Raw genomic sequence first — 23,142 nt, forward strand, 5'->3', positions numbered from 1 at the left:
CACCACTTCCACTGGGAGGCTGTTCCACACATCCACCATCCTCCCTGTAAAGAAATATTTCCTGAGATTACTTCTGAGTCTACCCCCTTTCTACCTCATCTCATGACCCCTCGTTCTAGAGCCTCCTTTCCATTGTAAAAGGCTCCCCTCCTGTGCATGGAAACTTTGGTATATTTGAATGTCTATCATATCTCCCCTATCTCTCGCCTTTCCTCTAGGGCAGCGATTCTCAACCAGTGTGTCGCGACACACCAGTGTCGCCAAGCACCGGCAGGTGTATCGCGTCTCCCGGTGTTCCACTGCCCCGTTGTACTTTCCTTCTCCCTTTTTCCAGCCAATTGGAAGCCTTCTTTCTTCCTATCCCCACTGCCAAATGGGAAGCCACATTCATTCTGCCTGCCCCTGCGCAGGCCAACGGGGTTGTAAAAAAGACAAAAAAACCCAAAACCCACCCACCCCAACCCTTCAAATTTACTTAATTGAAACCCCCACCCCCCCAAAAATGCCGAAATTCCCTGGTGGTCCAGTGGGGGTCCCGGGAGCGATCTCCCACTCTCGGGCCGTCGGCTGCCAGTAATCAAAATGGCAGCAATGGGCCTGTGCCATTGGCCAGCCTCTGACAGAGCACCGAAATAAAAATCGGCCTGAATCGCTGGAAAACAAAATTTCCCCGCGGCGGGCCATATAAGTGTTGGGGGGGGGGGGTGTGTTTGAACAAGTCTTGGGTTGCAACCGCGCGTCCACCTATAACCAGGGCTTATTTTTGGAGTGGGTCTTATATTTCAAGCCCACTCCAAAAATCCTGAAAACTCAAGCTAGGGCTTATTTTCAGGGTAGGGTTTATTTTCGGGGAAACGCGGTAAGAGAGCATGAGGGTGATTGAGAGAGAGACTGGTCAGGAATATGACTGGTGTGAGAGAGAGACCGAGACTGGTTGTGGGGTCTAATTGGGGGTGTGTGTGTTTATATGAGTGACTGGTTGTGGGCGCTAAGGAAGAGGCCTGTGAGGACAGAGCTTCAGCAGCCCTTGCTGCTTCTGGTGAGTGCTGTTGGTCTTCAAGTGAAAGGAATAGGAGAGTTGCTAGAGAGGGGTAAGTAAAGGTGGCGTTTTAAATTTATTTTTCTTGATTGCCAGTTTAATTATTGGGTATTATACGATGCCTGCTATTTTGAAATATTTTATTGATATTTGGATGTGGTAATTTTTATGAATTTTTTTAAAATTTCTAATTTATGCATTTTTATACAACTTACAAGCATCCACTTGTTAATGAAATCTCTTAAATACAGAGAAAAAAATGATTACAACAAAAAAATCATATTTACATGGCATAATCATCTGTATTATAGTCAAATAGAAGGAAATACAGGGAGAGCAAGCAATTTAGAGCGATATCAATCTAATGGAAATATAATCTCAAGATTATCTGGTGATCTGAACAGGCCCAACACTATTTTAAATTGCACACCAAACAGCAAGTCTATATGGGATTAGAGTGGGTATCCAGAAAGAATCTAAGCTGTGTTGGGTCAAAAAAGACACATCTCTGTTCCTGAAAGAACACACAACACTTGCAAGGAAATTGCAGTTTAAAGTTGTTCCCTTTTGTGCAACTTCCTCCTTCGTATTTAGAAATAATTTCCTTCTTAGTTGTGTCTGCTTAACCAAGTCTTGGTAACACCACATTTTTGTCCAAAGAAAAGAGCTTGATTATTCCTGAAGTATTGTTTAAAGATATTGTTCTTGTCCATCAGGAAAGCAAAAGTGACTAATAAGGGTCTACCGATGTGAAACTGCCGATTCCAATAGATTGTTAAATCAGGTAAAGCTTGGTCTTCAATGTTATCTCGATTATCTTCGGTTGGATACAGATAATACGCCTTTGTGATTACTGGCTTAACTTCTTCCGGAACTTTCAATATTTGAGCCACGTACAACTTAAATAATTCTAACGGAGCAATATTTCTTAATACAGGAACATTTAGAAATCTTAAGTTGTGTGCTCTTAAATTATTTTCAGTCTTTTCTAACCTCTTGTTTACCTCATTATCATTCAAAATTATGGCTGACTGAATTTTTTCCATCTCAACAAATCGAGTTTCTAGTTTTTCAATTTTATTATTTTGCACCCCAATTTCAGTAGCATTGTGTTTCACTTGCTGTTTAACTTCCAAGACTTCCTTATTTAAACCCAGTATGGCTTTTTCCAAAGACTGGAGAGCATTCCAAATAGAGGAAAGAGTTATCTCAGGTACAGTATTGGCAATTTCCGTGTTTAGAGGGCTTCCTGGATTGCTTCCCACACCCCGCTGCTAGACTGGTGCCATTGAGGCTCGAGGGCTCTAGCATAGCTGCAAAGTCCACCCCTTCTCCCCCCAACTCCTCCAACGGGCTCCACCTGGGTCCTTGCGATGTTACACCTCGTCCAACTGTTCCTGCCTCTCTCTGGAGTACCTCCGTTGGGCTTACGGTTTCTCGTGCCCTTTGTTCCTCATCTCGGCCTGGTGGCACCGGTCTCACTGGTGATTCGGGGCTTTTAATGCTGCCTTGGTCAGGGAAGCAATCTCTCGCTCCACAGCCTGATCCTCAGCGACCCATTCTCCGGCGTAAGTGGGGGCAGTGCGGCGAAAAAGCTCCCAATCCCGGGCTGCGTTGACTCCAACGGTGTGGAGGAACTTTCTCCACACCGAACCCGGGCTTTGCGCTTAGTGTGCGGCATCTCAGAAACTGGCAATAGAAGAAAAAATCAGGAGCTCCTCACAGCGTTGACCGTTCAGGTCGCCATCTTGGAAAGCCTTTGACTTTTTTTTTTAATTCTTTATTTATGAATTTTTCAATATAATTACAAGAATATACCTTGACTGAAATTACAGAAATTATTATGAAATGAAATAATATAACTACCATTAGCATATATATTCATATCCAATGGGTACATCAACAGTTTCATTTGTTTTTCATAGGCAAAAGGTGGGAGAGGAGAACCAAAGGAAAAATAGAGAAGTACATTATTGAAATAATAGTTCACTTGAATATTGGTATCTCATTTTATATTGACTCCGAGCATTTAACTTAGGCCCTTCCATCCAAAAACTCTCTCAATTGGTTTGGCATAAAGAAAACCATAAAAATTTCCAGCAGATTTTACAATGCACCTACAAGGAAAACGGAGAGCAAAGCTAGCCCCTTTGGCCAAAACCTCCGGGCGCATAGCTAAAAATGATCTCCTTCGTTGTTGGGTAGGGCGTGATAGGTCAGGATATACCCTCACTACCCCTCCCATGAAATCATTATTAATATTTTGAAAAAAGGCTTTCATCAAGAAATTTTTTTCTATTTCAGTATAAAACTGAACAAACAGGGTGGCCCTTTCCGTGATTTCCATTTCAGAATTCTCCAAGTATTGTGTCAAATTATTGGAATCCTCTCCTTCTCCTCCAGTGGAAATTTGTGAACTACTCCTTAAAAAGAAGAGTTTTTTAACAGTCGGAACTTTTGCAGCTTCAATCGAGTGTTTCCATCGCAAAGCGCTTAAAAGTCACCAAAACGGGCTCACCCATTACTTTAGGGAAATTAACCAATCTTGCATTAGAGCAACGTAAATAGTTCTCAACTGACTCCAGTCTCCTTTGTGATGTTATACAATCCTTCATAATTGAGGAATTTTGGGACTGTGTCAGGTTTACCTTAGCAGTTAAATCTTGATTGCAGTTTGTATGGTTTTGAATCAACAAAGTATGTTCTGTTTTTACAGACTGAACTTTTAATTCAAATTTGCCAATCAATTGGGATTGAGTATTCAGAGTACGAGCCATGGTAGCCATTAATTCCCAAATGGCTTCCAGTGTTATAACTGCTGGTTTCTCAAACTCCAGGGGACGTAGAATGTTTCTTTCTTCTCCCAATTCCCCCAGTGGATCCTCTCTCGATGTCCTTAGAGATTCCTCATTGCCCGCGTTTACAAAGTCTCCGCGGGTCTTTCACATACCTCCAACAAATGGGGGAGGGGAAGCCCTGCTCCGTGTAGAGGAGTAGATCCCTCTCGTTCACCCGCAGCTAACTTCGCATCCGGGGTTACAATTCCCTGCCTCAAATGAAGGGGAGAGCTGCTCAGCAGACCTCGGGGTACTGGTGGGCTCAAGGTGATCTCGCCTGGCGATAGTGCCGCTTCTCCCGGCCCCACCGCAGCGGCGCTTGGAGTTCCCACCACTGAGATACCGACGCGAACTCAGTAATATATCGTTGTCCCGCAGGGGCTGGGTAGGCTTGAAGGGATAAACTCTTACCCTTCCTTTGCGCTTATGAGGCATGTTGAACAAATTTGAACCTCAATCGAAAAGATTTAAACAGGAAACTTATAAGCGGCAGTGTGGAGCAACTCGGTTCAGCGTCTGCTGGCGGCGGCCATCTTGGCTCCTCCCCAAGCCTTTGACTTTTTAATTGTTGGATATTCTGTTTCAGCAGCTGTTTTGCAACAGTTTTAGTATAGCTTTACAATTCTGTGTGGGGCTTTATAGCAGCTTGGCTTGTTCTGTTTTCCCCAATAGGAACTGTATTAGTGTTTAGGGCCTGGTTTAATAGTTGTATTTCTTAGATAGGATTGTTACTGTTTTGAGTGTGTTCTGTAATACAGGTGTAACCTTTGTGCGGGTTAGTTTCTGTGGCATTATTGCAAATCCTGTTAGTTACTATATTTCTCTTTCCATTTCCTCCAGGTTCGCACTCATGCAGAGTGGCTTTTTTTGGTTTTCCATTCCAGTTTCTGTCTCCCATATTTATAATTTGTGGTTTTTCTGTACTTGGTGAAGGGTGTGTGACCGAGGTGAGGTATTTTACTAGCATGTAGGCATTTGTATCAATCTTATTTGTTGTGTTTTCTCAATAGGATATGCATTAGTGGTAAATTACTGTCTTTTCATAAGGAAGGCTATTTTGCCTGGTAGTAAAGGGAGTTGTTTTGCTTTTACTGCTCTAGGGCAGTGTTTCTCAACCGATATGTCGCCACACTCCCCGTTCCCCCGCTGACCCAGCTGCTCCCCCTCCCGAGCAAAATAGGTCCTCTGCCCGAGCTTAAATGCTGATAACTTATGTAAGTTGTTAGTTTATCATGTATTTAGAAACTCTGTTAAGAACAAATTTTATTAAAGGTTATTGATACCAATTATTTTTTGTTTTGTTTAAGAGACAAAGGCCTCAGAACTGGCAAAAAAAGGTCTCATTGACCATGAATTTTGTAACCAGTAAGTTCAATCATAGGTCTTGATTACGTCTCTTTTTTTTCTTTTTTTATAAAAAAGTGTTTGACTCTTTATAATTGAGCAGCTTTTCAATTCCCGTTGTATATAAGCAACTGATATCGCTTGTTTTATTGCAACAAACTTTGTCAATGTTGCAACATACTAAATAGCACGATATATTGGCTAATGTCCCAGCAATCCAAAATTCTTAAATGCTGACTGCTGTCAACGGCATGTTTTCTTCTCGACGTTTATTGCCACACTGACTGCATGTATATTCTTGCCGCTCGCTGCCACGATAACTTATGTTTACTGGAAGCCGATCAATTAAGTGTCTTTCTTCTTCTAAAACAGAATTAACATATCTCCAATTTCAATAATTCTTTGCCCGACATCATAGTAAAGCACTTATCTTAAAACTTGCTATAAATTTTCCTTCATGTTGAACAAGTTTGTGCTGCATGCCACCGCCAACGTTCGTGATTATGAAGCCCGTATGTTGAAAGACTAAGAGTTACAATCCGCCCTGAGGAAGTGTTAGGCAAAACGTTAATGTTGGCGGTGGCGTGCAGCACAAACTTGTTCAACATGAAGGAAAATTTATAGCAAGTTTTAAGATAAGTGCTTTACTATGATGTCGGGCAAAGAATTATTGAAATTGGCGACATGTTAATTCTGTTTAAGAAGAAGAAAGACACTTAATTGATGGACTTCCAGTAAACATAAGTTATCGTGTCTCTTAAACAAAAAATAACAAAAAAATAATTGGTATCAATAACCTTTAATAAAATTTAATAAAGTTTGTTCTTAATAGAGTTTCTAAACACATGATAACCTATGAGGAAAGGCTGAAGAGGTTAGGGCTGTTCAGCTTGGAGAAGAGATGGCTGAGGGGGGATATGATAGAGGTCTTTAAGATCATGAGAGGTCTTGAACGAGTAGACGTGAATTGGTTATTTACACTTTCGAATAATAGGACTAGGGGGCATTCCATGAATTTAGCAAGTAGCTCATTTAAGACTAATCAGAGAAAATTATTTTTCACTCAATGCACAATTAAGTTCTGGAATTTGTTGCCAGAGGATGTGGTTAGTGTAGCTGGGTTCAAAAAAGGTTTGGATAAGTTCTTGGAGGAGAAGTCCATTAACAGCTATTAATCAAGTTTACTTAGAGAATAGACACTGCTATTAATTGCATCAGCATGGGATGAACTTAGTGTTTGGGTAATTGCCAGGTTCTTGTGGCCTGGTTTTGGCTTCTGTTGGAAACAGGATGCTGGGCTTGATGGACCCTTGGTCTGACCCAGCATGGCAATTTCTTATGTTCTTATTAAGTTGTTAGTTAGTTTTTGAGTATAATTGAATTGGATACTAGCTGGTCCCTTTTTTTTTGTTTACTTAAAATGCTGATAGCCCGGGCGGAATGCGACAGGACAGCTGGAGTCAGGGGCACCGGCACGCTCTCTTCTTCCTGCGGCCTGGAAGCAGGTGAGTAACAGGTGCTGCGTGGGAAGAAGAGACCATGCTAGTGCAGGCAGTGTCAGCCCGAAGAAAAGAGGCACAGCCTGAGGAATGAGCTGCGCAGCTCGGAGAAAACCAAAAAAAATAGTCTTCAACCCACGCGACAGATGGGACTGCCTTTCTCCGCGAGGGCTGTAAATGAAGGAGGTTGCTGCTGCCTTTAGGGTTAGACGTGGAGGAGGCTGCTGCCGCCGCTAGTTCGGGGGGGGGGGGGGGGGGGGGGGAGAGTGAGTGAATGAGCAAGCATGTGTGTTTGTGATCCTGTGTGTGTGAGTGAGAGAGTATGTATGTGAATGATTGAGAGCTTGTTTGTGTGTGTTTGAGCTGGTTTAGGAGAGGGAGCATGTGAGTATGTGATTGAGAGCCTGTGTGTAAATGAGAGAGAGAGCACATGTTTGTAAGCATGTGATTGTAAGCCTGAAAAGATAGACAGCATGTGGGTAAATGTATAATTAAGAGCCTATATAAGAGAGAGAGAGAAAAGGCATGTGTATTTGTGTGTGATTGAGAGCCTGTGTGAGAGAGAGGAGAAAGTTGCAAGGCAAACCCATCCCTCCTCCTGCTAATTCAAACAATCTCAGGGCACCTGGATATCAAACGTTCCAGGTATGCAGAACAAAAAATTGTTTGTATCCTTATTATTTTTCATTACTGGGTCTTTATGTCTGCTATCTTGAAATATTTTATTGGTATCTAGAAATTTTTGATATGAGTTTTTAGTTATTGGATATTCCACTCATCAGCTGTTTTGAAATAATCTGTTCTTTTTGTTAGTATGGTTTTACTGCTACTGATTTTATATTTCTTGATTTGTTTTATAAGGATGGGTGATGTTTCTTTTTTTCCTTTGTTACACTGCATACAGAGACTCTGGCTTGTTGCAGTTTCCAATTCAGTTTTGTCTGCATGCTTCTAGTTATGCGTTTTGGTCTCTTTATTCTTTGTTAGGTGAGGGTCAGCACATGTGATTCAGGTGAGGTTCTTTTGCTGGCGTTGTAGTTTGTGTAGGGCTCTATAGCAGCCTGACTTGGTCCGTTTTTCCTAATAGGAGATGTATTGGTGTCTTAAGACCTGAGCTAAAGAACCTGAAAGTGGACAAAGCCATGGGGCCTGATGGGATTCATCCAAGGATATTGAGGGAGCTCAGAGATGTTCTGGCAGGTCCGCTGTGTGACCTGTTCAATAGATCCTTAGAAACGGGAGTGGTGCCGAGTGATTGGAGAAGAGCAGTGGTGGTCCCGCTTCACAAGAGTGGGAACAGGGAGGAGGCTGGCAACTACAGACCGGTTAGCCTCACTTCGGTGGTGGGAAAAGTAATGGAGTCACTGCTGAAAGAGAGAATAGTGAACTATCTACAGTCCGGAGAATTGATGGACCAGAGGCAACATGGATTCACCAGGGGAAGATCCTGTCAGACAAATCTGATTGACTTTTTTGACTGGGTAACCAAGGCATTGGATCAAGGAAGAGCGCTCGATATCATATACTTGGATTTCAGCAAAGCTTTTGATACGGTTCCGCACAGGAGACTGTTGAATAAAACGAGAAGCTTAGGAGTGAGTGCCGAGGTGGTGACCTGGATTGCAAATTGGTTGACGGACAGAAGACAATGTGTGATGGTAAATGGAACCTTCTCTGAAGAGAGAGTGGTTTTAAGTGGTGTACCGCAAGGATCGGTGTTGGGACCGGTCCTGTTCAATATCTTTGTGAGTGACATTGCGGACGGGATAGAAGGTAAGGTTTGTCTTTTTGCGGATGACACTAAGATCTGCAACAGAGTGGACACGCCGGAAGGAGTGGAGAGAATGAGACGGGATCTAAGGAAACTGGAAGAGTGGTCGAAGATATGGCAGCTGAGATTCAATGCCACGAAGTGCAAAGTGATGCATATGGGGAGTGGAAATCCGAATGAACTGTATTCGATGGGGGGGGGGGGGGGAAGGCTGATGTGCACGGAGCAGGAGAGGGACCTTGGGGTGATAGTGTCTAATTTATTTATTTATTTATTTATTTAAGGTCTCTTTTATACCGACATCCGTTGACACATCGCATCGGTTTACAAAAAACAAAAACATTTGGGCAGAGCCCTTACATATAACAGCGGAACAAGGTTAACTTTTGGGCGGGGCCCTTACATATAACCAATAGAGTACATTAAACAGGGGGGTGAAAACTAGCTATAAATATAACTCAATATGAGTAAACCAACTATATACACAGATAGGAGAGTTCAAAGTACAAAAAACAGCAGGCAAATTCTTAGTCTTAAATCGGAGGCATTCATAGTCATAGCTCGAAGAGTATATATTATAGAGGAATTCACTAATGGGGGAAATTCTAAGTGGTAGGGGGGGGATATGGAGTAGGCTTGCTGAAAAGCCAGGTTTTCAGTTTTTTTTTGAATTTGGGTGTATGTGTCTCTAGGCGTATATCATGGGGTAGGGAGTTCCATAAGGTGGGGCCGGCGAGGGAGAAAGCTCTGCTAATAGTAGAGGATAGTTTGAAAGTTTTGATGGGTTGGGCACGAAGGGTTCCTTGAAGGGCTGTGCGGGTGGGTCTGTTGGAGGTGCGGGGGAGGAGGGGGGGGGTAATGATATGAAGTCTGCGAAACAATGCGACAAGGCGATAGCAAAAGCCAGAAGAATGCTGGGCTGCATAGAGAGAGGAATATTGAGTAAGAAAAGGGAAGTGATTATTCCCTTGTACAGGTCCTTGGTGAGGCCTCACCTGGAGTACTGTGTTCAGTTCTAGAGACCGTATCTACAAAAAGACAAAGACAAGATGGAAGCGGTATAGAGAAGGGCGACCAGGAAGGTGGAGGATCTTCATCGGATGACGTACGAGGAGAGATTGAAGAATCTAAATATGTACACCCTGGAGGAAAGGAGGAGCAGAGGTGATATGATACAGACTTTCAGATACTTGAAAGGTTTTAATGATCCAAAGGCAACGTCAAACCTTTACCATAAGAAAAAAATCAGCAGAACCAGGGGTCATGATTTGAAGCTCCAGGGAGGAAGTTTCAGAACCAATGTCAGGAAGTATTTCTTCACAGAGAGGGTGGTGGATGCCTGGAATGCCCTTCCGGAGGAAGTGGTGAAGACCAGAACTGTGAAGGACTTCAAAGGGGCGTGGGATAAACACTGTGGATCCATAAAGTCAAGAGGCCGCTAATGAAGAGTAGGTGACTCGCCAGAACGATGGCTACTGCCTGGAGACAATACCCTTATTCAATAAACATACACATGGTTACTGTGATGCCAACATCACTCTAAGCTTCAACAGCAAGAGGAAATGTGGAAAAAAGGATTTACACTCACAAAGACGGGAGTAGCTGGCTTGTTACGGCGGTTACTACCCCAAACCAAATAAGCCTGATACTTCACTCTCGATGCATATCCAGCATGGCTCTCTGCTTCAACGGCATGGGAGAGAGACTGATACATCACGAATTTCCAGCATAGCTCTCTGCTTCAACGGCAGGGGAAAAGAAAAACTGATACTTCACGCAAATCCAGCATAGCTTCAACGGCAGGGGAGAAGAAAAAAGGATTCGCACTCACAAAGCGGGGAGTAGCTGGCTTGTTACGGCGGTTACTACCCCAAACCAAATGTGCCTGATACTTCACTTTCGATGCATATCCAGCATAGCTCTCTGCTTCAACGGCAGGGGAGAAGAAAAACTGATACTTCACGCATATCCAGCATAGCTCCCTGCTTCAACGGCAGGGGAGAAGAAAAACATCCAATAAGGGCTGTATAACATAGTCTGGGTAAAAACAAATAAGCATGGGTGTAGCTTGCTTATTGCGGCGGTTACTACCCCTACTACCCCTAACCAATCAAGCTAGATATTTCACTTGGATGCAGCTCCATCACCGCTCTCTATATTAAGGGTGGGGGTGGAAGGGAAATAGAACTAAGAGCCAAGAGAAACAGATAAGTATGAGAGAAAAAATGTGTGAAGCTTGCTGGGCAGACTGGATGGGCCGTTTGGTCTTCTTCTGCCGTCATTTCTATGTTTCTATGTATAATATTTTCAGTGTTGCCTTTTCTTAGGTAAGGTGGTTACTGTTTAAGTGCTGGAAATTGGTGCTGTTTTGGTGTGGGATGTTTACTGTTTATGCAATTTCTGTTCAGACAGAATATGTATCTTTTTTTGTGTCATTCTTAATAAAAATACTGGACCTTTTATTTTTTATTTCCGTCATAAATTGTAATGGGCAGGGTGTCACATGTGAGCGTGGTCTGTCAGGTGTGTCATGATGGGGAAAAAGTTGAGAACCACTGCTCTAGGGTATACGTTTAGGTCTTTAAGTCTACCCCATATGATTTAGAATGAAGACCACTGACCATTTAATAGCCACTCTCAGGACTAACTCCATCCTGTTTATATCCCTTTGAAGGTGCGGTCTCCAGAATTGTACACAGCATTCCAAGTGAGATCTCACCAGGGACCTATACAGGGGCAATATCTCCTTTCTGCTATCCTTTCCTCTCCCTATGCAGTCAGGGATCTTTCTGGCTTTTTACCTTCATTTTGGACACCTTAAGATCATCATACAATTACCCTCCGATCCTGCGCTTTGTTCTTAGAAGAATTTCACCTCCAATACTGTACCTTTCCCTTGCCTTATGCATCCAAAATGTATTACTCTGCATATTTTAGCCTTAAATCCGAGCTGCCAGACCTGAGACCATTCCTCAAGCATCCCTTCTCATGTTTTCCACTCCTTCCTAGCTGTTCACCCTGCTACAGATTTTGATATCAGCAGCAAATAGACCAACCTTTCCCGACAAATTTCAGTTATATCGCTTACAAAAAATGTTGAAAAGAACCAGTCCAAGGACTGATCCCTGAGCTGCACTACTATTAACAACCCAAACTCCAATTTATCACTATCCTTTGTCGCCTCTCACTCCAGAAAGTTTCTAACCCAGTCACTCACTCTAGGATCTGTACCAAGGGTGCACAATTTATAAGTCTCTTGAGCCAGAACCATGTCAAAGTCCTTCCTGAAATCCAAGCACACTGTCTAGTGCACTCCTTTGATCCAACTTTTTGTTCACTTAAAGAAATTGATCAGATTCGTCTAACAAGATTTACCTCTCGTTAAACCATGTTGCCTAGGATCTTGCAATCCATTGGATTCCAAAAATTACATTATCTTTTGTTTTAGCAGCAATTCAATTAGTTTGCTCACCATAGAGGTCAGACTAACTGGCTTGTAGTTCCCAGCCTCCTTCTTACTTCCACTTATTCCAGTCCTCCACAACTACTCCAAACTAAGGAAGCATTGAAAAGGTCAGCCAGCAGAGTTGCCAGGACATCTCTAAGTTCCCTTAATACCCTTAGATGTATCCCATCCGGCCCTGTTGCCTTATTTGACTTAAGTTTAGTTAACTCCTCATAAACATACTGTTCTGAAAATAGTTTTAGGTTTACCTTGCTTCCAATCTTATTTATGTTTGTTTTATGTGGTCCTGCTCCAGGCCCTTTCACAGTGAACACTGAACAGAAATATTTGTTAAGCAATTTTGCTTTTATTGGCTCTACTTATTCCTCCCCTCCACCTTTGAGTCTCACACAATGGGCACAGCAATATCTACTGGATATATCATGCCTGCTGTGTGTGCAGCTGCTCAACATATAAATTGGATCCAGGGGAGTGGGAACTGGCAGAGTAAGCCTTCACTCAAATAGAGGCCAGGTGGGGGTACCCCCAGTGGGATCTGATGGCAACCCAGAAGAATATCAAAGCAGACTGTTTCTTCAGTCGAAGAAGGAACTGGCAGTCTAAGAGGGCGCCCTAATGCAAGTCTGGCCCAGAACTGCAATGCTGTATCTTTTTTTCTTCTTGACCGAAGGTAGGGAAAGATCATAAAGAGGGTCACAAATCACCAAAGATTGGTCATCCTGGTGGCCTCTGATTAGCCGAGGTGTCCATTGTATGCAGATCTAATAAGGCTAAAGCAAAGTGCCGATAGGTCTACTTTGCCAGGGACCAGTGCCCTTGGAAGATACAGCTCAGTTTTACCTTATGGCATGGCTCTTGAAAGGAGGAATCTCGATGTAAGAAGATACTCAACAAAGTAATAGTGACGTTTCTTATGGCAAGAAAGAAGTCAACTTTATAGCTTATTCAAGAGTTTGGAAGACTTTTGAGAAGTGTAAGAATAGGGAGATGAATCAGAGGCTGTTAGCCTCTATCCTGGTGTTTTACAGGATGACCTAGACAAAAGCCTAGCAGTCAGTTCACTAAGAATGCAGTTAGCCACCATATCATGTTTTAAGGGGCAAATCAAAGGTGCTCCTCTAGTATTTCACCTAGATGTAATGCGATTTTTGAAAGGGGTGGTCGTATGAGGCCTCCTGTAAGTGCCGGCGGGGGATCTGAACATAATCTTGAGGGTCTTTAGAAAAAGCCCTGTTTGAACCAATCAAAGAAATCATTTTAAAGGACTTAGCCTTAAAACTGTTCTATTGCTAGCCAGTAAGGAGGATATCTGTGTAACATACCTTATCCTGCAGGGACCCTTACCTCACCAGTCCCATTATTCTTGCCAAAAGTAGTCTGAATCGAGCAGTTTTGTTGCTTGGGTTCAGAAGAGAGCAATATCAGAGCTAAAAGAAGGATCTCTAGATGTCAGAAGATGCCTGTTAGGGTACCTGAAAGCCATGAATTTTAGAAAGTCACAGATTCTTTCTTATTTTCAGGCATGCTCAGAGGAGACATGGCCTTGAAGGTATCAATTGCAAGATGGATTAAGGAGGGTATTGAAACAGCATGCATAGTGAAGGGAAAGCAAGTGCCTCGATCCATCAGGGCCTAGGCAGCCCCATAGGTACAACACATTAGACCAAATAGCAATTTGTAGGGCAACTACATGGACATCACTACACTTATTTTCAAATCACTACAGGCTGAATTTCTGAGAGAAGAGACACAGCCTTTGCCATGGGTTCTTAGAGGCAACGCTAGGGTACCCCCACCTGGAACGGGTACTGCTTGCTTACTTCCCATTTGTCTGGACTGGTCTGGCAAGATCAGGAAGGTTCACTTAGATCTTACTTGCTAATTCTTTCCTTGAATCTTGACAGACCGGTTCAGAACCTACCCTGAGAATTTGTTTGGAGGTAACACAATTTTTCTTTCTTCTGGTCAGAAACAGCTAAAAGTAAGAGGGCTATTTTTATAACATGTAGTTCCAAGGGGAAACAGTATTCATCTTGGGCAAAGTTACCATTATCCAAGCTACTATCAGGATTAGGCATCAGTTATTACATATACGCAGATGTGCAGTTTCTAGTTCCAATTTGAAAATTGAATAGACTTAGTTTTTGGGTACTTGCCAGGTTCTTATGGCCTGGCTTGGCCACTGTTGGAAACAGGATGCTGGGCTTGATGGACCCTTGGTCTGACCCAGAGTGGCATGTTCTTATGTTCTTAATTCCATAGCACATACTTTGAAGCTGGTAGAGGTTGTACATATCTGCACTACAGCAATTACTGGTTCACATGAAATTGGTTTCAAATCAAAAAACATCAAGTATACAGTTAAACAGAAAATTACTATCAAAAGCGCCTATTTATTTAAAAATAGAATTGACCAACCATGCACGTGATCTGGGTATAATAATTGATGGTGATCTGAAAAGGAAGCATATCTGTGATGAAATAAGAGATGGCTATAATAATTTATATATTTTAAAGCATCTGAAACCTCTGATTATGAAGATTTTCACTCAATACTTCAAACGATATTTTCCAATATAGATTACCGTAATGCTACCTTATTTGGTTTATCCGCAAACACAATATGACCATTACATTTATTGCAAAATCCCACAGCCAGGGCCCTGATAGACACCAGAAAATACGATCATATTTCTCCAGCACTCATAGCTCTTCATTGGTTACCTGTAACATTCAGAATACGATTCAAAGTATTATGCTTCTTACATAAAGTGACTAATAATGAATAAACAGAATGGCTGAACGCCTCTTTGCACCTTTATTACCCCACAACGAAATTTTAAGATCTGCGAACAGAGGTCTCCTAAATATTCCATTTGTACGAACTGCACACTTACGAGAGGTAAGGGAAAGAGCCATATTGATTGCAGGACCTAACTTAGGGAACTCTCTACCTTGTGAATTAAGACTGCAAAGAGATTTTCTGGGATTTAAGAGAAATCTGAAAACCTGGCTGTTCAAACCAGGCCTGTGAGCATCAGTCTAAATTGAGTGAGCTGTCAGAATTATGATAATGTAAGGAGAAAAAATAGAATTGAAAATAATAGAAATGAATGAGGCCGCTCTTACTGTTTCAAACTATGAAATGTTTTGAATTCTTATAGTTTTTATTAGGTTTTATATCACCAATACTTTTAATGTAACCTGTTATGATTGTTTTATTACTGATTTAAATATTTTAACATCTTTTATTTTTGCTGTAAACCGTTGTGATTGATAGCAGAATGACCGTATATAAATATAATAAAAAAAATGAGTTTACAGACACCTTTCCTGCTGCACCAGGCTATATAAGGAGGGATGTTGGTATAAAACAGATTGCATTCTGCCTCCATCTGTTAGTAGTGGGTACAAATCCCACTTATCTGGACTAGTCTGGCCAGGCCTTCAAGGTAAGATGTAATCGAACCTTGAAATTTTGTGACTAATGTGGTATGAATTAGAGGATAGATTTGTAGAGTATGGTGCAGCTAATAAAGCAAGTCATTTCTGTGGGCAAATTTTAGGTAGCTCTGGGCATCTTTGGCTGCTATTGGCGTGCTGCAAGTGGCCCACGTTTGTCCCCCAAAGCAACCATGGGAATCTGCAGCCTTTTCTCATTTGACATTGAAGACTTACCTTTGGCGGCATAAGCCCAGAAGTAATTGTTTTGAAATGAGCCTTCAGAGGACATTAGGTTTTTTTTTATATCAGATGGTTTGATGTACAGGAATTATTAAAAGCTACTGAAGAGGTCAGCAGTGCAGTAAACTAGACTAAGGTGCTCCTTGCATCCGCTTTTCTAATTCTCCTCTCCTGTGCTCTTTGGACTCAATGCTCCACAGGACAGATATTGCTGACATGGCGTAGCATTAATAGTAACACTTGCTTACATTTTGTGTGTTGTGTTGATAGTTGAATTCCTTTCACTTGTTCCAGATGAGCTGTGATTGGTCAAGAAATATGGCATTGGCGTTACTTACCAAACAAATACAGCAAAAGAGAATGGATTTTTCTTAAAGACCACACATGATGATAGTTTGTTCCTTGTTCTACCTTTGGACCAGTGGTGTTGCTTACGTCTGCCTTCAGACGTTTTTTTTGGGAGGCGAAAGAACGCACTTATACATCTAGAATATTCCAGGCAAACCATTTCTTTCCAGGGGCATGCTGGGTGGGTCCCGGGGCTCTCAGGAGAGCCTTTGTTACATTTATTTTATGAAAGCAGAGATGGCGAGAGCCTTTTAACGAGAAATTGGCAGCAGATCACTGGTCCTTCCGTTCTTAATACGAACGCCCCGAGGAGGGGCAGGATGCCACATGGCTGTATTATTTCCTTATTGCTTTCTTCCCAGTAGCTGCTGAGAGAAGAGTTCCTGGCACAGGATTTTGACTACTAAATACCCCCCCCTTTTTTTTTTTTGTCTGCCTCCTAAGGGTGTGGTACTACTTGGATTTCTTACTCCTTTTTTTTTTGTTTTCTCGGAAGAGAGAGAATGCGGGCCTAAAATCACCTTCCCTTTTCCGGCTCATCCTTCCTCTAAGATCTTAGAAATCTGAATGTGGGTAGCTTGCTCTGCTGTTAACCTCCGCGGCAGGCCTGGCTGGTCATGAAGATACAGTGAACGTCTTCGAGTAAGTGTGAGTCAGCTTCATAGAAAACATTAGTCATGCTTAAGTTTCTCTGACTGCCACCTGGCTCTGATATGGAACATGGTCGCTCCCCTGGTATTCAGGCAAGCCTCTGCTTTGCAGGGTTTTCTGGCGATAGTTACGCTTCCAGAAAGATGTTTTGGCTAGCTTACTGGGCATTCAGCTCCTGTCCTGTGGAGATTGGATATGCATGACTTTTTTTGCACACCTCTAACTTTATGTAGAGTGAAGTCCCCAGATGATAAAGCTGCTGCTGTTTAAAGATTTTACATTATGCTGGCAGTACCCCTGAATGGGTAATATTTCTTTGACACAAAATACGGAAAGTGTACCACACCCACTGACTGACCATATGACAAACAATGTACAAACTACCAAGGGTAGATGATATTACAGAATCCTTTTAAAATAACTTTTTTGGAAAATAAAAAATGTATTTCATAAACACGTCACTAATACAATCCATATTGCTGTATCAGATATAATCATATTCAAGAGCAAGTACCAGTTTAAATGTGTATCTCCATTCATAATACACCATCCACACTCATACCACACGATTCACAGCCATTCATCCCCCAAACACTCAAATATCATATCAAAGTTAAAATACACCACCCCACTACAAATGTGCCAAAATTCTCATACCATACTAATAACTAATGTCCCAGTAAGGTCCCTTGTTTCACCCACATGGGCTTCTGCAGGGGACATAATATTTTTATGAGCCATTCCTGTGTGAAATAAAGCAAGAACACCTTAATGGAATATCATCTGCCTGTTCCTCTGTCTGATGGGCTTGGGAACGTTTAAAGCAGCAATGCAAAAGGGATCTCACACCCCAGTTTGGAAGGTGGTCAGTCCTGTGAATCTCCTCTGTGGTTGACTGTGACAGGTAGGAATGGGAGGGGGAGGGGGGATTGAGTTTACAGTAATTCCAAGACGGCAGGCGCTAGGACCTCACGGGAGGCAGCAGTTAGGGGACACATCAGTCCCGCCACTGGGACAACGGAACAAAATATAGATCTGGGCCCGCACAGTGCTAGACACTGGTTGAGCATGGTAGAGGTGGGCTGACAGATGGGGAGATTGATCTGCTCATGTAAGCAGGAGAAAATGCAGTAACTTAAGGAACGCAGCACCCACGCTTTCACTCTTACTGATTAAATAAGAGATCTGATTTTTGTCCGCTGTTCTGTGTATCATGACAGTTCTTACTTTTGGAAACTGCAACATAGGAATGTAATTTTGATTACCATATAATTGGGATGCTACTTCTCTCTCACTGGGTGAGGTGTTAGAAAAGATTGGTTTATTAAAACGACTGCTGGGGGAAAAGTGTTTTCCAGACCTCTGTTACTGTGTTGTCATTTAGGGTAACAATAAGAACTAAGGTTTAGGGAAAGGAATGGTAGAATAGTAAGATTTGTTTTTTGTTTTTTTTTTAATCCATTGCATGCGGTAGATGAGGTCAAAGGTCAGGTGGTTCAACCTGGTGGCAGTAATACATTGCTTTTAAATGTCTCCCAATATGAATCAAAGCATAGTCAATATTCTGTAGAAGGCAGTTCTTTAATTGTAACTTTGGAATGTTTGTATATATTGTTTAGATAAAAAATGATATAAGAAGAAAACTAAATATCATTGGTGTATCTGGTGCTAATCAGTCGTCCATAACAGTCTGACATAAAAGATTCTGCTGTAAGCTGCCACTTAAAGTCCACTGGGAAAAACTCCCAAATGTTTAAAATGATATTTCTTGACAGATTTCTATAACTTTTTTTTTTCTGCCCAGGCGAGGTTTAAATCCACCACACAGAGTTAAGTCCATCTCCATGACCACATTTACACAACATGAAATTGAATTTCTGCAGAAGCATGGAAATGAAGTAAGTGTTCTTAATTACGTTAATAACTGATTCAGTCAGGTTTTCTGAGGATCACTTGTCAGGCCATTTTAAATTTAGAAATATGACTTGACGAGTAGTGACTGCATTCACTGATTCAGCCGGCAATTTTGGTTCTCCGCAAAGAGACTACATTTATTGTAACCATTGTTTTAAAAGATTATTATAGTCTTTACATTTTTTTTAAATCTTGACTAATCAAGTTTTTTATTTTTGAACCTGAGTTTCAGCATGTTCATGCAATACTTGTACATGCACTTTTAGGAAACTCTTATCAAAGATGTGTATTTGGGTTTCACCCAAAACTATTTGAAAGGTTCCTTTTAATGAAGAATTGTTTTAATACAATAGGGCCACAAGGAATATTCTGCATTTGCTTTTATTCAGAACTGTTTTTTTTTTATTGAGTGAAAATTGTTGATTGCATTTTAATTGTATCCCTCTTTTGAAGTTTGCTTTTCAAATAGTACGCAAGTAATCAAATATAGAGTATTATAGCACATTTAATGAGAAGCTTCTTTATATAACATAGAAGAGATCAGAAAAGGAATATTGCCATTTCTACCTACCTACTGTGCTGTCGCAGATCTTACTTGAATATGGTCTTCTGTCTTTAAGATTCATTTGAGTATATCCATGCATGCTTGAAATCTGCCATTGTTCTGGATCCTATAAGCTCCACTGAAAATCATATGACGATCCGTTATCCTTGAACTTTTTATTCTATAGAAAATGTTTTCTTCTGGTACTTTATTTTAAAGCATCCTAGATATCTAATTGCTTGTATCTCATCTCCCCCTTTCTTTCTTCTAGAGAATATATCTTGATCTCCTTCAGTCTCTGCGTACGACTAGCACAATGCATACACCATTTTGGTGGTCTTTCTTTGAATTACCTCTACCTTGTCGATGTCCATTTGTAGATATGGCCTTGAGAACTGAACTCAGTTCTCAAGATAGGGCTTCACTAGGGTCCTATAGAAAGGAATAATATTACTTCCATCTTTTTACTATTGATACCTCTCTTCTTTCACACCAGTAAATTAGCTTTCCCAATTGTTTGTCACAGACTGGCTACTTTAAATTCATAATATCTTTTGGGTTTCTTTCCTATTTGACTACTAGTTCTGCACTCCAAAATGATATTTGGTCATTGGAATTTTATAACTCAAATGCATGGTTTTGCGGGTTTTTAGATTCTGTAGTTGCCATTCCTTTTGATCATTTTAATGAATTTTTTTAAATCTTTCATTGTATTTACTCCCTCCTGCAGTAGCTGTGCTGCAAATTTGTATCCTCTTCTAACTCTTCCCTAAAGCCACTTATGATGACGTTGAAGTGGCCTGGGATCCTTCTAGAATCCTGCGGGTCGCTTTCTCTTCCCAGAGTGAACCCCATTGATGACCAGTCTGATCTGTTGCTCAACCAGTTTCTTTCCAAGTACATAATGTTTGTTCCAACTTCCAGATTGGCTAGCTTGCTTTCTAATCTTTTGTGTGGAACAGAGACAAAGGCTTTACCAAAAAAACAGGTCACATCTGCTGCATCTCCTTATCTACTACACTGGTCAGATATGATTGTCATTGTTTCCCATGAAACTGTTTATGATCCTGTAACCAACTGGCTTCAAGATACTGTTCTAATCTGTCATTCATTAGCTTGCCCACCACTGATGATAGGGCTGTAGTTTTGGTTTTTTTTTTTTCCCATCTTGTACCACTCTTGTGGAGCAGGACTGAATCTGCTTTTCTCCAATCTCTCTTGGAACTTCTTCTGTTGTAAGTGATAAGTTTTTTGAACAGAGCTGTGAGGGGTGCAGTTATTACCTTCTCCGCATCCTTCACTATTCTGAGATATACACCTGTTTACTTTCGGTTGTGCCAGTATGCTGACTACTACCTCCTGTGTAGTTGGCAGTGTTTGGTTGTTAAGATTTGATTCTCCACCTTGTTCGTACCATAGACCAGGGGTCCCCAACCACCGGTCCGCGGACCGGGACCGGGCCGTGGGAGTTTTTTGCCGGTCCGCGGCGCCGCGGCCCCGCTGCTCTTCCTTCCTTCCCTGCTGCCGTTGCCGTCGGGCTATCAGCACGTTCAAGCCCAGCGGGAACGGCAGCGGTGCAAAAAAAAAAAAAAAAGCTGTGGCATCCGCAGCTGGCCTTTTCTTCTTCCCGCGCCTGCCCCCCTCCGTGACCCGGAACAGGAAGTGATACGCGGTGCGCGGGAAGAAGAAAGGCCGTGCCGCGTGATAAACTAGCAGCGGCCGCTGCAGCATCGGCCCCCAAGCTATTGCAGCAGACGGTAATCGGGAAAGGAGAGAGCAGCAGGAGCCTCCCGCGATCGATGGAATTCTTCCTTCTTGGCCTGCGGGGGCTGGAGGAGGAGGAGGAGGTGGTGCAACTACAGTTTGTGCTCGGGGGGGAGGGGAGAGGAAGTGAGTGAGAGAAAGAGAGAGAAGCAGGCAGCCAGCATGTGTGTGATTGACTGGTCAGAGAGCTGATGTGTGTATGTGAGAGACAATGAAAGTGATTGCTCAGGGAGATGACTGATGTGTATGTGAGAGTGTGAGACATTAGTCAGGGAGGTGACTGGTGTGTGAGAGAAAAAGCATGAGCGTAAGAAGCCTGGTGTTGTGGGAGTGAGAAACCTGGGTGAGTGTGTGCATGCATGAGAGAGAGAGAGTGCTTGGTAAGGTGACGGTGTGTGTGAGAGAAAAAGACTGGTGTGTGTGAATGTGAGAGAATGTGATTCAGGGAATGAGAAGCCTGTGCACGTGGAGAGTGAGCATAGAAATGAGAGACTGGTGTGTGTGTAACAGAGAGAAAGTGATTATGGGAATGAGAAGCCTGTGCATGTGAAGAGAGTGAGCATGAGAGTGAGAAACCTGGGTGTGTGTGAGACACAGCATAGGAGGGAGAAGCCTGTATATCTGAAAGAGAACATGGGAGTGGGAAGCCTGTGTGTGTGTGTATGCATGAGCAAGATCAGGTGACTGGTGTGTGTGTGTGAGAGAGAGAGAAATAAAGTGATTATGGGAATGAGAAGCCTGTGCATGTGAAGAGTGAGCATGGGAGTGAGAAACCTGGGTGTGTGTGAGACACATCATGGGAGGGAGAAGCCTGTATATCTGAAAGAGAACATGGGAGTGAGAGACTGGTGGGTGTGTGTGTGTGTGTGAGAGAGAGAGACAGAGAAAGTGATTATGAGAGTGAGAAGCCCATATATGTAAGTAGAACACGGGAGTGGGAAGCCTCTGTGTGTGTGTGTGTATGGCATGAGAGAAACTGTTCAGGAAGGTGACTGGTGTGTGTGTGTGTGTGCCAAAGACTGTTTGGGAGATGATTGGTGTGTGAGAGACAGAAACTGGTCATGGGGGCATGACTGGTATGGTGTGTGTGTGTGTGAGTCATGGGCACTAAGGAAGAGGACCATAAGTATAGAGCTTAGCTTCTACTGCTGCTTCTGGTGTGTGCCACGGCTTGCAGGGAAGGGGAGTAGGACAGCTGCTGGAGGGGGTAAGTAAAAGTGGCTTTTTAAGTTTATTTTTCTTGACTGCCATTTTAATTGTGTGATGTCTGCTTTTTTGAAATATTTTATTGGTGTTTGGAGAATGTTTAATAGTTTTTAATTGTTGGATGTTATTCTGTTCATAGCTGTTTTGAAACATTTATTATGCTTATTAGTATAGTTTTACAATTATTTCTGTTTGGGGATCTATAGCTGCTTGCTAGTTCTGTTTTCCTAATAAGAGGTGTATTGGTTTTTAGGACCTGATTTAATATTTGTAGTGTTGCCTTTTCATAGATAGGGTTGCTCCTGTTTGAGTGTATTCCATAATACAAGTGTAACTGTGTGCGGATTAGTTTATGTGCATTACTACAGATCCTGGGAGTATGTTAGGTCGGTTCTGTGTCTGTTACCGAGATGAGATATTTTGCTAGCATGTAAGCGTTTGTATCGGTCTTATTTGTTGTGTTTTCTCAGAGGACATGCATTGGTGGTAAACTGCTGTCTTTTCATAAGTAGGGCTATTGAGCCTGGAAGTAGAAGGAGTTTGAGTTACTGTTACTGAGATGTCACCAGAACCAGAATATCTTTTTTGTAGGGTGAGTTGTATGGGGAATGTCATAATTCTGCTTTACATCCATTATTGTGGGTCAGGGGGGTTCCCGTGGATGCAAACTGTACTTTTACATCTAGCCCCGTGACGATCATGGGTCAGTGTGTCACGCATGTGAGAACCTATGGAGAGTTGAGTCACATTCACATTATAAATGTCATAAATAAGTGTGCACTAAAATCTAACCCCCTCCATAACCCCGCCCTCATATGACCAAAGCCCCGCTCCTGCCCCGCCCTGCCGGGCCATGGAAAAATGGTCTTGCTTGAAGCCGGTCCCTGGTGCAAAAAAGGTTGGGGACCACTGCCATAGACCCTTCTGGTCTTACATTTTGGCTTTGGTCCATTACCACCACCTAGTGTGAATACCTAGCAAATGTATTTAAGATACCTGTTTTCTTCTGATTCTCTGCTTCCTAAACCCATCTCCTTTAATTCTTACTATTCCCGTTTGGTCATCTTATCACTTA

The 23,142-nt window shown here is 42.2% G+C and overlaps 1 protein-coding gene across 12 annotated transcripts in view; it reads left to right on the forward strand.

Annotated features, from left to right (window-relative positions):
- Positions 1–23,142, forward strand: part of AGFG1 (ArfGAP with FG repeats 1) — a 227,273-nt gene that overhangs the window by 33,354 nt on the left and 170,777 nt on the right. For 10 of the 12 annotated variants that reach the window (XM_029615205.1, XM_029615206.1, XM_029615208.1 and 7 more), the window contains exon 2: positions 18,444–18,537. In XM_029615205.1, the coding sequence (XP_029471065.1) occupies positions 18,444–18,537 (94 nt within the window). Of the gene's footprint in view, positions 1–16,484; positions 16,637–18,443; positions 18,538–23,142 lie in introns of all 12 variants that reach the window. The other 2 variants (XM_029615212.1, XM_029615211.1) reach the window with 2 other exon arrangements.

This window comes from Rhinatrema bivittatum, chromosome 9 (genome assembly GCF_901001135.1).
Source record: "Rhinatrema bivittatum chromosome 9, aRhiBiv1.1, whole genome shotgun sequence".
Taxonomy (NCBI): Eukaryota; Metazoa; Chordata; class Amphibia; order Gymnophiona; family Rhinatrematidae; genus Rhinatrema; species Rhinatrema bivittatum.